This window comes from Cicer arietinum, chromosome 3, assembly GCF_000331145.2.
Source record: "Cicer arietinum cultivar CDC Frontier isolate Library 1 chromosome 3, Cicar.CDCFrontier_v2.0, whole genome shotgun sequence".
NCBI lineage: Eukaryota > Viridiplantae > Streptophyta > Magnoliopsida > Fabales > Fabaceae > Cicer > Cicer arietinum.
In genome coordinates, this window is record NC_021162.2 from 42049536 (window position 1) to 42063288 (window position 13753).

The 13753-nt window shown below is 32.7% G+C and overlaps 1 protein-coding gene across 4 annotated transcripts in view; it reads left to right on the forward strand.

The window, feature by feature from the left end:
* Nucleotides 1-10239: 10239 nt before the first annotated feature.
* Nucleotides 10240-13753, forward strand: part of LOC101502632 (DNA replication ATP-dependent helicase/nuclease JHS1) — a 47385-nt gene continuing 43871 nt past the window's right edge. The window contains exons 1-4 of one of the 4 annotated variants that reach the window (XM_073365903.1): nucleotides 10240-10977; nucleotides 11519-11686; nucleotides 11771-11995; nucleotides 12134-12196. In XM_073365903.1, coding sequence (XP_073222004.1) covers nucleotides 10669-10977; nucleotides 11519-11686; nucleotides 11771-11995; nucleotides 12134-12196 — 765 coding nt within the window. In that variant the 5' untranslated portion in view covers nucleotides 10240-10668. The remainder of the gene's footprint in view (nucleotides 10978-11518; nucleotides 11687-11770; nucleotides 11996-12133; nucleotides 12197-13753) is intronic. The other 3 variants (XM_073365902.1, XM_073365901.1, XM_073365900.1) reach the window with 3 other exon arrangements.

Genomic DNA, 13753 nt, shown 5'->3' on the forward strand with positions numbered 1-13753 from the left:
TATTATTATTTTATTAAAGTACACATTTTTCCTACGCGCGTGCGCCAAGCAAATGTCATTCATGCAACTCTTCGAGATCGTTAGTACCTAAATGTTGGTGTAAGGGGTCAATTCATTCCACGACAAAATTAGACCAAATAATAACTTAACAACCATAAAATATAAATATAAAATCTTTTTATAATAAAAGATTTAAAGAAATTGATTTTTATAATTCGTAAGGTGTATCAAAAATTATAAAATGTATCTAAATAACAAGTAGTAACTCACCTTAGAACAAATAATTATATAAAAATAACAATGAAAATAAAATGTATGCAAATTATGCATGTCCTAAACATATATGATCCGGATATAGCCAGCCACTAAGGCGTCCACACAGAAGTCACCCATACCAATGGGGAAAATTAAACCAGCCACTAAGGCGTTCACAAAGATGCATATGGTATGTCCTGACAATGATAATGATGTTCGAAATATACAAATCACTAACCACTTAGGCAACCACAAAGAAAAATCATAACATAAATAACCAGCCACTTAGGCAACCACAAAGAAAACTATTCAAACCACAGATCACCAGCCACTTAGGCAACCACAAAGACAAATTATTCCAGATTAATTTCTTTTAAATTACATAAAACATCAAATTTATGTTATCACGGATGTTCATGGTTAGAACTCAATAACTTCAACACATCAAATGTGAACAACTATCTCAAAAATCACTACGTTTTATTGATAAAAATTAAAACTCATATCACCAAAAATACAATAACAACATAAATTTCATTCCTTTTACTATAAAATTTTCCGCATTCTAAAAATGAACTATTCATTAATGCATTCAATAATCAATTTCCTCATATTGTTAAAATGAAAAATATAAAATTCTCATCAATTTCATCAAGACACACATATTGTTCATAAAAGTCAAGTTTTAAAATTTAAATACTCAAGAGTCAAGAATTAAAATTAAATACATTATAATAAACATGTTAATAATTATATCATTATAAAAATTATAACTTTATAATTAAGTACTCTAAAAATGTATGGCATTGAATGTTTTCACAACAAACATATTGATCAAGGTATGATAATAAAAATATAACTCTATAATTAATTACATCAAAATAGATATATTACTCAAGAGAAACAATCAAAGCATGATAGTTAATTTCTTTACGACCAAAATAAAATCGACATTTTTCTTTTAAGATATCCAGACATCATATCAATATCTTACGAATTGCTAATTTAATATCTAGCCTAACTCTACATGGGGAAAATGCCCTTACCTTGGACGCTTTCCTTCCACGTACCACTATATATCCCTCGAAAATCTCACCAAGATGGATAAAAGTTTATAGCTTCGATCAAAATGCGAGGGAATGTAAGGATGGTTGTTTGAGTGTCTTAGAAAATATTTGAGATAAATGTAGTGTTGGTAATGGCGTGTGAGTGATTTTGGCTTATTTTCCTCTACTGCAAGTTAATCGTGTCCTAAGAAGGAGAGGTGTATGTGGCTAATAAAGGGGGTATAGAGCTGATCAGAGAGAATGAATAATTCTCTTCATTGAGTTTAATTGCACACATGAATAACGAATTAAATTGGAATAATGTCATTCAATGACCAACCGTTAAGAATGAATTAACATTCATGTATTTATTCTTGCTAGTTACACATGTGAATGGACACAATATAAACTAAATATTATAAAATATAGTTATAAAAATAGTAGTGTCTGTGATTCAATTTTGACTTAGTCAAAATTTGCTTGGTCATTGTTCACTCTAAGACAAATATTTTTACGAGTTTTACTTAGTCAATAATAAATTATTTAATATGAAAATACTTTATCAAATAATTAAACATCAAAAGAATAATTATCTTACTATCGTCACACTAAATTAATAAAAAAGGATAAACAAAACTAAGGATTTTAAATTAATTAATTACAAAAAAGGGTGTTACAAAATCCACCTACACTGAAGTTTGAATAGGGAGCTTCCTTTCCTTACTCTTATTTTATACTTGTTAGTTTCATTAAGGACAATGTGTAATTTAAATGTGGAGGTATTATTTAGGATTTTATTTGTTATAGGATTTCAAAATAATAATAATAATAATAAACAAAATAAATAAATAAAAAATAAAAAAATGCATAGCATTGCATGTTTTTTCATCATATTTTGTGGGTGCAAATTTTTTGAGTTATGTTGTATTGAGTTTTTGGTAAGATTGAATAGTATATTTACATTATTGGTTCAATAAGTTGGATTAGAACGCTAAATTGTGTATCATTTGTGATAGGTCATTGACCTCAATGAGATTTGGAGCCTTTATTATGAATGAAATACATTTTTTTCCATTTTTTTTTCTTGTGTGTGATTTCACTCATGATTACTAGTTACGCCAGAACTTGACTTGACTCTTGTTCGCATGCATATATTGAAATGATCTAGTCATTTGTTTCTTGTTAAGCTACCAACCAAATAAGCTTACCCTACAATTATCCATTTGTTTAAACCCTTTTTAGCTTAATTAACACATTTTTTGTTATATAGCTCATTACAAGCCTAAAAGTGAAAAACAATGAATTGGCTCAATCCTGGGGAATAAATGAGTCATTCTTTAAATAAGTGTGAGGGTGCTCAACTTGTTGTTGGTTAGATTTGAGGTTCATTTTAAAAATAAATAAAAAATGAAAATTATTAAATGAAAAAAAAAACAAAAAGTTGTGTCGTGAATAAAATTAAAAAAAAAAGAATAGAATAGAAAAGAAAAGAAAAGAAAAGAAAAGGGAAAAAAGGAAAATGGTTGTGCTATGAACAAAGAGTTGTGGGACAAAGAGAGTGTGAGAATAAATTTAATGATATTTTGTTGAGTTATCTCTTGATTAATGTTATTTTTCTCTCTTGATCATTGCTCATTTATCCTCTTTGATTTTTAGCATTAGTCTCTTTAGGATTGTCTCACTCTTACTTTGGCTCTGTTACAACCTTACAAAATACCTTTTGATCATTACGTGCATTTGTTTCAAATATAGATGTTAGAGGATTGTCAAGCCTATGGTAGTGCTAGCTTTCATGATGTGCTTTAAGTGTAAACAATAGCCCAAACACTTGAGTGGTTGAGAGAATTCTATATCTTGGGAGGACTCTATCACTTATGATGTATTCTTTAGTTAACTTGTCCTTTTGTTTGCCTTGATTATGATAAAAAGCTATTCATGATTGCCTTAAACTATAAATATTTTTTTCTCACCACTTTGCATTCATGAGAATATTTGGAATCACATGCATTACTTTGCTTAGAGTGCAAAAGTTTTAGTGCAGGGGAATTTGATCAAAGCATTTGGGCAAATGTTTCTGGCTTTTTACATTGGCATTTTAAAAGCTCTATATAGCTTAAATTAATTTTTTTAGCTTGTTTCTAAATTTTGGGTCGAAATTGAATTTTAATTTTATTATTTCCATATTGATCCCTACTCGCTCTATATGTCATAAATTGAGCTTCGGATATCGGATTGACGCATGTGAGCAGGCATTGGAAAGCTAAAAATCATAGCCACAACTTTTATGTTGGAATAAAAGGCCAATGTTTAATTTTACTAGGCTTAAATTGTAGATTTCATTATATGAGCTTTTGTACTAATTTTAAGTAGTAGACCACTTATTTTACAAGCCCAAAAAATATTTAGAGTTTCCTTCTATTTGAGATAGTTTGTTTTTTGGATTGAAAAAGAAATATATAAACACTTTTTATTTTATTTTCATGGAAATGTAATTTTCTCTCACATTAATGCACTGTTTAGAGTTTCATCAACACCTTGAGGTTCAGGTTATAATGTTAACTTCGCACTATGATTCTAGATCTCTTTATTTGATTTTATTGTTATATTGATTGCTTAATCATTAATTGTAATACATCGATGATTGTGATGTTTAATTTAGTCAAAGAAATCGAATTCACATAGGGTTGATTACACTTATTTGATCAATTCTAAAGTCAAATGGGAATAGAATCACGAATTAGAAATTAAACTCGTTGATAGAATCTGTGATAAGTCTGAAACTCTCGAAATAGTTGAATAATTGTTTTGCTAATTTGTTCAAACAAAAATCTAAAAAAATCCTTTCTAATTTCTACAACCCCTTTCTAATTTCTACTTTTAATTTGGCTAATATTATTATATTAGAAGATCTTGCGAAACAACTCGAGTTATTACCTTTACCTACGTTTTATTACTTGTATTTAACCCGTGTGCGGCAACGGATCACCTAGACTTCACACCCAAACATCAAACCTAAACATCAGATGTAATCCTCGTAAGATTCAGAGGCATGTAACTTTCAGAGCCATATGTTCAGAGACAAACATGTATACTTTGTGTATATGGTCTCATCCTCTAGTTTCTTTCTCTAATGACTTTCCTCTGGTCACTACCTCTAGTACCTTCCTCAAATTTTCTTTTTCCAATTTTTGCATACTAAATGAAGTCATTAATCTAAATTTATTGTTCTCATAAAATACTTTTATCAACATCAAAACTATAAGTAGAAAACCAACTTGATTTCAACAATGATGACATCATTAAATTTTGCAGCTTCATTACATTGGCTTCTAGCAAACAAGGAGATTGTTTTGAAATAGTTATAACAAAAATATGTTGTCTCTCAATGTAAGTATGACATACATATTGAGTCTTCCATTATAGCATTGTTTTTCACTGTGCACTTAAAATCACTCATCATTCTAAAAAAATGAGAGCAATAATTAACAAATGTGGAAATATCAAGAAGAAAAAAGAAAAGAAAAAAAAGAAATCTTTAATGGTGAATACAAAATACCTTTCAAATGAACATCCATCGATATTGAATTAAGTTCATGTAGGATGCGTGAATTCAGTTCATATAGGATGCATAAACTCAGATCACGTAAATGTATGTAAAATCAATTAAGTAAGTGAGACGTACGTGGACTTATTTCAAATAGGTACATATGAATTGATTTCACGTAGGAGTTTGTAAATTGAGTTCACATAAATCGTCGTGATCTCAGTTCAGTTCACATATTTATGAATTTTTATATGTTCCTTTTGGATGCAGATAAATCGACCAAGGGAAAGACAATAGTGACGAATTGTCTGATGATTTGGAACCTGATTTTGATGCAATGAACGATGGTGTTAACCCTGAAATTGACGACGCTATGAAAAACAGTGTTGAGCATGTTATGGTGGATTTGACTGATGTATTTGCCATCGATATGATGTTTGATACACGAGATGATTTATTGAGATGAGCTAGAAATGTTGGAAGGGAAAATGGAATTGTTGTTGTCATTTATAGATCTGAAACTGTGACAACACGACCAAGAACAAAGATAAAATTAATTTTTGGTGATATGATGAAGAACATGATCAAACCAATAAATATATTGATGACATTAAAGGATCACAATGTTGAAAGTTTAACGACAGTCAAATAAGTTTACAGTGCACATCAAGCATATCGCTCATCACTTAGAGGTAATAGAACAAAAATGCAATATCTAATGACATCGATGGAACGTGACAAATAAGTGTATCGATATATGAGGGTTGAGGGTTCATATGAGTTAAGAGACATATTATGGGCTCATACAGATGTTATCACTCTTGTAAATAATTTTCACATAATATTGATTATAGATAGCACATACAAGACTTGTAGGTATCGAATTCCATTACTTGAGATTATTGGTGTTACTTATACTAAAATGATATTTTGCGTGAGATTTGCATATCTATAGTCTGAGCGTGCTGATAACTTCACGTGGGCACTACAAATGTTGAAACAACATATTACAAGTGATGAATGCAATTCAATATGTTTTTCAAAAAGTTGTCAATTTATTTTGTTTGTTTCATGTATGCAAGAATGTCAAAGCCAAGTGTAAGATGATTGTGTTTCCAAAAAAGTAATAGGTGCAACTAATGGATGCTTGATAGGCTCTTGTTTACAGTTATGATGAGACTTAGTATTACATGAAGTTAACTATGTTTTAAGGAATTTGTAGGTAGTTATTCTATTTTTTAAGATTATGTACACAAGCAGTGATTAGTTCCTCACAAGAAAAGATTTGTTGAGGCGTGGATAAATATAGTTATGCATTTTGGGAACACAACGACACAAAGGGTGATATATGCAGTTTTTGGGAAATCTTACGCATTGTAGTTTGATATCTAACGGAATGAAACGTGGGATCATACTACAAATAGAGTTATGCACTTTGATAACACGACAACACCTAAGTCGACACATTGGAGTTTAAAAATGATATTACAAGACAATATGGGTGATTTATGCAGTGTTTGTGAAACTATTTTCTAGCATGATTGTATTACAACATAGTGAGATAGTAACATTATTTGAAATATAACATCATTCAAAAGATGCATCAATGTAGTAATAAATTGTACGTCTATTTTTGTGATGTTGTGTCTAAAAATACAATATATCACATTGCAGTAGAGTATAATCGTGTGATGTATGTAGGTATTGATAGGTCTTAGTGTCGTTGCACTATTAGGACAACACATGGTCTACTGTGTGCATGTGAAATAGTCAGGTATAGTATGGTCCCACGTTCCAATCCATTAGAAAGAGATAAATCAACCAAGCATGATCCATCTTGGTGGAAGTATGTGGATGCAAGTGTCCGATGTAATGGCACAAATGCATGTAGCACTATAACATCTAGTAAAGTACAACAACCTTGATCATCAGTCAAAAAGCTCACACCTCGACCATCAGTCAGCAAGGTTCAACAACCTAGAGTTCTTCCCTTCTATGATTTGTTGTGGTTGAAATTCATAGATGATATTATTAACGTCGACGATTATGATAATTGTGGATATTGTACAGTTGTGGGTTTACTTTGAATGGTGAGAACTTTTGGACATTCATTCGTCAACAGTTTGTGGTAGAGATTTAAGAGTTCATGTCTCATCACGAAAGAATATTTGGTGGAGAAATTTTTGTTTAAAAACTTATACATAGTGTATATATTGAACAAGTTGCAATTTTGGATAATTAGATGACACTTCCGAAAATGGGACATGTGATTGCTTCGAAGTTTAACTTGGTTTCCTTCTCATTATCACTTAACCAATCGCAAACATTTTTTCCACTTAGAAGTCCACCACCAACATCTATGCTAGATCATTATATGATTGTTATTGCATTTGTTAAGAACTGTAATTTTGTGCAGGTATTAATTGTGATATTTAATTTCATTTTAACAACTTTTTTTAATAGTTTAATAAATTACTGATTTTAACAGGTTTACCTGAAGCTAGATTCTCCTATACCACTAGCACGTAAAAATATTGCACTGAAAACACAACAATAGGAGTTTATTTACAATGGTCGAATGCAAGATTGATTGCAGATATTTCCACACACTATAAATGAACCTATTGTAAACTGAATGATTGATATTTAATATTGTTATGAATTCAAATATAATGGTTGTTAAAACATTCAAAATAATTAAATAATTCCAAAATATAATGCTTAACAAATCCAAAATATTATAAACATCCAAAATCAATATTATTCAAATATTGTTATACAAATCCAAAATATTCCCAAAATAATGTCTAAGTCCTTATATGTCTCCTACGATATGGTACTACATTTGTCCAATCTCTACCACCACCCCTCTAAGTTTGTAACATCACAATTAACTCATTGAATAGTGAGATGCCATAAGGTAATACCAATTAATGACCAAGAAGCTCTTCTGTAATTTGTATTGTTTGATGCTGCATTACAAAATACATTAAATAATTTAGTTAAAACAATAGATGAATAATTAATTTAGTTATATCATAATTTTGAATACATTTACCGTTATATCAACAATAGATGGACCATTGTCAGCAGGTTCTGCAACCGAAGGACCAACATGAACTAGTTCTCTATGAATGATGTATGGATGATAAATTATGTGAAACCACTTCATGTAATCGTTCGCACAGTCTACAGGTCCCTGTACAACCGCGTCAACATCAATTACATGCACAACGTATTGTGTAAACTTTATGTTCATTTCCTCTAGAGTGGTCGTCTGACCTACTATCTCTAACGATGAACCAGAAATGGTTTTGACATGACTGTATTGACACAATACCCTGTCTCGCAGATGTGCATACATCTTCGAACCCCACCGTGTCCATCCTCTAAATACAGAAACATCCTCAAAAGGTCGCCTTACTCGATGTTCTTCGTATGGTGTCTAGCATATCTAATCAACATCGATCTCGTCAAGGGCTTTCCTAAATGGAAGAACCAAACCCTTATCCTTATTCAGCTTCCATTGAAGTGCTCTAGGGTTGTCCTGAACATATCTAGGAGAAGGTCTACAACAATCTACACAAAATGTCGGGAAATGCTCAAAGACCTAAGCATGAAGATATATAATAACATATGATTAGTTTTGAATTAATAATATAAATTATCAACACAATAAACAATCATTGAGTTTGCTTGTAAGCATGTCAGATACCTAGAAACTATTTTGGTCTAATGCATACTAGCTTCGCAAAGATTGCCATATAGGTAAGCAAGAGCAGTAACACCATATGCATATCCCTCACACGAGTTGAGTTCTCGGAAGCACTCTAAGTTGGCAACACTAACTGCGAAGGCCCTCACAACCATCACCCAATGTTGGTCACAACAACGATGATGATATACTTCAAGTAGTCAACTATATCGAACTGTGGCTATCCGCGTGACATTAAACTCAACATAAGCAGAAACCTTAGTAACTCCAATAAGTTTAGCTAATAAGTTTGCACCATCGTCTTTGTCAAATACATTGACACTAAAAAATGCACCGGTGATGGATATATGCATAAGAGAGGAGACATCATCCAGAGTAATCGTCATCTCCCCAATTGGAAGATGGAAGTTGTTGGCGTCTCGATGCCACCTCTCTACGAAAGCATATATGATTAATTTGTCGATCATTTCGTAACTACATTTTAACAATGAATATAATCCTGAACTCTTAACCAATTCCACCTCTTCATGTTCAATCACAACTTCTTTCAAATTTTTTTCCATTGCTAAATACCCTGAGTTCTCGACGTCTCTAAAATAAAATAAGGGAAAAATGTAGGTTAAAACACATTATAACAACAATTAAAAATTTAATATGATCAAGAAAATTACTACTCCATCCCAAAGTCGAGTGACCACATAATCACCAAATGTCCTAAGGACAAACTTGTCAACCAGGCCACCAGGATATCCATCAGCTTGTGGAGGTTCATCTATGTGCTCTAGTTGGATCTCATGTTGTGTTTGCTCTTCCTATTGGGTCTGCTTTTCTTGTTAGGATTGATGCTTTTGTTGTTGTTGTAACCGTCGTTGTTCCCGTTGTACCTGTCTCTCCCGTTGCACTTCATGTTGCTGCTCAAGACGTTGAACCCATACAGAAGCGATTGGTCTAACATGACGACCCTCGTCATTAGCAGGACCCTCATCATTAATTATAACTCGACATGCTCTTTCAGTAAACATAGTGTGCACCATTTTTTGCATAACTATATCATAATCAAAATCAAAACACAATTAAATATGTTGTTGCACAATATATGTTCCCTTACGCAAACTCACTCTGTCCGAAAGCCTAAGTGAACTCAGTTTGCGTACGCAAACTCAATATGTTGAGAACCTACGTGAACTCAATTTGCATACATGAATTGAATTCACGTAGGTCCTACACAAACTCAGTTCACGTAGGTTTCTGGGCAAAGTGACTTTGCGTAAAACTGTTTCATTTTCACCAATGAGTCACATAACCCTAACTAAATATTGTAAAAAAACAAGAAGAAGAAGAAAAATAAAAAGAAGAAGAAAAATAAGATTGATGCAAACTTGATGTAAATGAGAGACACTGAAGATGCTGAAGTTGTTACAAATGGAAGAAGAAGGAGAATATGATGTGGGAGAAAATGATGAATATGAGTGTGAGGTAGAAGATAAAGATAGAAAAAGAGGTTATGATCGAAGATAAAGATGGAATGAAAGGCTAGAGTTTAAAGAATATGGATAAAAAAAGGTAAGAACATTTTAAGTATTTCATTTTTATAAAAAAATTGAGGAGTGTAGATAGAAAAAGTAGAGGTGCGAATAGCAAATTACATTTTGAGTATTTTAATTTTATGAAAATTTGAAGAAGGTTGGGTAGCAATTCTAAGATGTAGGTAGCAAAATTGTAAAAAGAAAAAATTCAGATTTTTTAAATTATAAATAAGAATGAAGAAGAAGGAAACGCGAATTTGTCCCGCCAACAAGCAAATTTCTTCCTGCACAGATTTCTTTCACCTTCGCGGGTTCGTTCTTCGCAGATTTAGAAGCATTGATTTGTGTACGGCAACTCAAATAAATTTTGGAATCAATCAAACTCGCTGTTCTAAGAATAAAGAATTGATTCCTATCAATTTGTTTTTCTAAGCGAAGTTCCCAAACCCCCTTTTGTTTGTATCTCGAATCTTATAGTTGGAAACCAAATGTGCCGTCGTATTACACTGTTGTTATATAGACTGTGAAAACACGGGGACACTGGCAGCAGCAGCGAAACAGTGAGAAAGAGAAAACCCTAAAATGCCTCCAAGAAAGAAGCCTAACATTTCATCTTCATCTACCTCCTCTTCTAAGAAGCCCAATCCACAACCTTCCAAATACGGCATCCAACACTTCTTCGATCGCCAAACAATCCATAACTCTCAGAAGCAGCAAACTAACAATGCAACTTCTCAGGTTTCTTCTGTTCCTCTCTCACCGCTCGAAAAGCCCAACAGCAGCGAGGCTCCGTCTTTGCAGAATACTATCCCAGATAATTCCCTCTCTGAAGTGTCACCGGAGATGTCCAAGTCCATGTCCCTTAAGCGATTCAAATTCTCACCTGGGATGGTAACCTATTTTTGTTTTCTTTTTGTAACATTTTTTAATTAGCACACTGGTTTTATTTTATAAGAATTGGAAGTGGGACTTGAGATCAAATTTTTGGTTGGGATCAGTGTTCACCACTATTCAGTAGTGTACACAGATTCAGTGCACATGTTTAAACTACTTTATTTAAATAAATCATCATTTTAGGTATAACTTGGGAATAAATATTAGAGTTTAATAGACATGTAATATCGTCTCGATAAAATAGTTTTACTCCAAAATCCAATGAGAAGTTACACTATTGAACATTAGTGTAAAACTAGTTTACACTTATGGTGCATGTTCCTTTTCTCATCAAATTATGGTAATGGTTTGCTAAAATAGTTTATTTAACTGGAAAATCCAAATATTGGTTTCTATTCAGGCAACTATTCTGCAGTGATTACATTATTTATACAAGTGATGGTTGAGTATGGATAGTTCTTCGTGCATTATGTTATTGAATATTTCTCTCTCTTGTGTCTGAAATCATTACCACTGTGGACATATATTTTGAGGTTAGTTTATCAAGCAGAGCCAGGATGATGGGGTTAATGAGGTTACATGGAAGATATCTCCAGTGAATGAAAGGCTGCAAGCAGTTTCAAAACACATGCCTAAGTTAATTAAAGCATTGGCTGATTCTTCGAGGACCAACATGTCGTCAATTTGCAGCAGCTCAGAAGAAAAGGCAAGTTTTTAAGAAGCATTTTCTTTATTTTGATACTTGTTAGTGTCATATAATGAGATTGTGGTATATTGATGCGTGATACAGACTTCTCTGGACAAAGGTGACAAGGTTGAAGAACTGCTCGTTTCACCTACTCCCAATGCATCTGCAAAAGCTCCTTTGTCAAAGAGTAAATTACGCTTGAAAAAATTAAATTCTGACCGAGTTGTGGACTTCAATGGCAATCCAACTACTTTGAGCAATTCTGGCATGGCTGGTGGAAGAAATCCATTCAGAACTCCACCATCTTTGTCTTGTCGCCTAGATAAGGTGATCAATCCACTAGTTTATTTATTGGTCCTTCCTGAATTTTTTCTTGTTATTGGAATTTGTTTTATTTTATGCTTCCAATATATCAAATGGTGAGTTTGAGTTTCTTCATTTTTAATGGTTCATTTGTCGGTACAGCTTGCAAAGGATGTTGATCACAATAAACCATCTGAGCAGCCTTTTTTGAGGCAGCACAAAAAGGTTAGGTCTCTCAATGATTTCTGTGCTAACGATTCCTTTAGACTCAGCTGAGCTACTTAGAGGTCCACAATATGCACCACCACATCAAATAGCAATTAGCTAGACTTTAAAGACAATAGACAACCCTGTAGATATAAAGATATTCCTCATCATATATACCTCTTGATAAAGTAGGTATAACGAAGCAGTTAGATTGAAAGTGAGAAGTAAATGGTTAAACTTTCTAATGGAAATTATTTGACATTAGTGAAGCATAAGTCTTAGGATGGCATCCCAGGCCATTAAGCATTGTCTCCATACTTAGAGATGGAAAATTGGAATCTGGGGCTAGAATTCTGGATAAGCACTGTAATAGACAACCAGAATCAATTATTATAACCTCTGTAGTGTAGTGTAGGCGTAGCTACCACTAGGCTCTATGAGATCTGGCATTGCATTGCCGTTTCAGGTAACAGAGCAGAGCGGCCTGACCTAAACAGGACATGCAGTAGCAGAGCAGTTTAGTGTAGCAGCCATAACTACCACTTTAGCGTGCAAAATAGCTGATGTTGCCGCGGCTATAGTGACACACGTTAGAATGACTTCAAAAATTTCAAAAAACCCTTAAAATTTAATGGTTGCCAAGAGTATTTTAGGTGTTTTGCAATTAAAAAACATCAAAACAGTGTCTGGGCATCTCCTCTCTCCGTATGTTTGGTCTCATTCCTGCATTCATTTTTTGACCCTTTCCTTGGTCAGCCAAAGTTAGTTGTTGAGTTTTTATGTCTATGTATCTAGGTAGTTAATCCCAAATAAGTTAATCCCAAATAGTGGCGTGTCGTGGCTAACTCCAAAAGTGGGATAGTGCGTTTCGGGATAAGCAGGACAACTGCTATTTTTTGGACAAATTGCATGAATAATACTCTATAAACCTATATTTAATGCGAAATTATCAAATGACTCAAACTCTGAAGCATTCATAATTAGTAATAAAACTCCACAAGTCTTACTCTTAGTCAAAACATACATTGAAATAGCAACAAAAGTCAAGGAAATAAAGATGATGCATATTGAAGTCTTTAATACAGAGTAATTAATTAACTAAATATTAAAACTCAAATGCATGTTCTAGCTTAGGAATCAAAGATAAGCATCATCTTCATTAGCATATTCTACTTCCACTTCTTCTTAGGTGAAAGTAGAAACAAAAAAGCAAAGAAGGAAAAAATAATAGCATGATCTCGTTGGGATTGACTATGCCGGGATTGTGGGATCTCGCCTGGATCTTGTTTCACGCTGTCACGGTCAGGCACTGCACCGCACTGAGATAACGGGATCTTGCCGGGAAACGCTGGAATTAACTACCTAGCTATGTATGAATAAATTATATAAACTGAATAAAATTTCAATATCGAGGCTGTCAAGAATTAGAGTAAAAATATATTTCTTGAATAAATTATATTGGTAGTACATCAAATATATATATACTAGATTACTTAACAATCAAATCCTATTAGTACTCATATATAACTAAATCCTTATTAGTACTCATATATAACTAAATCCCTATTATTACTC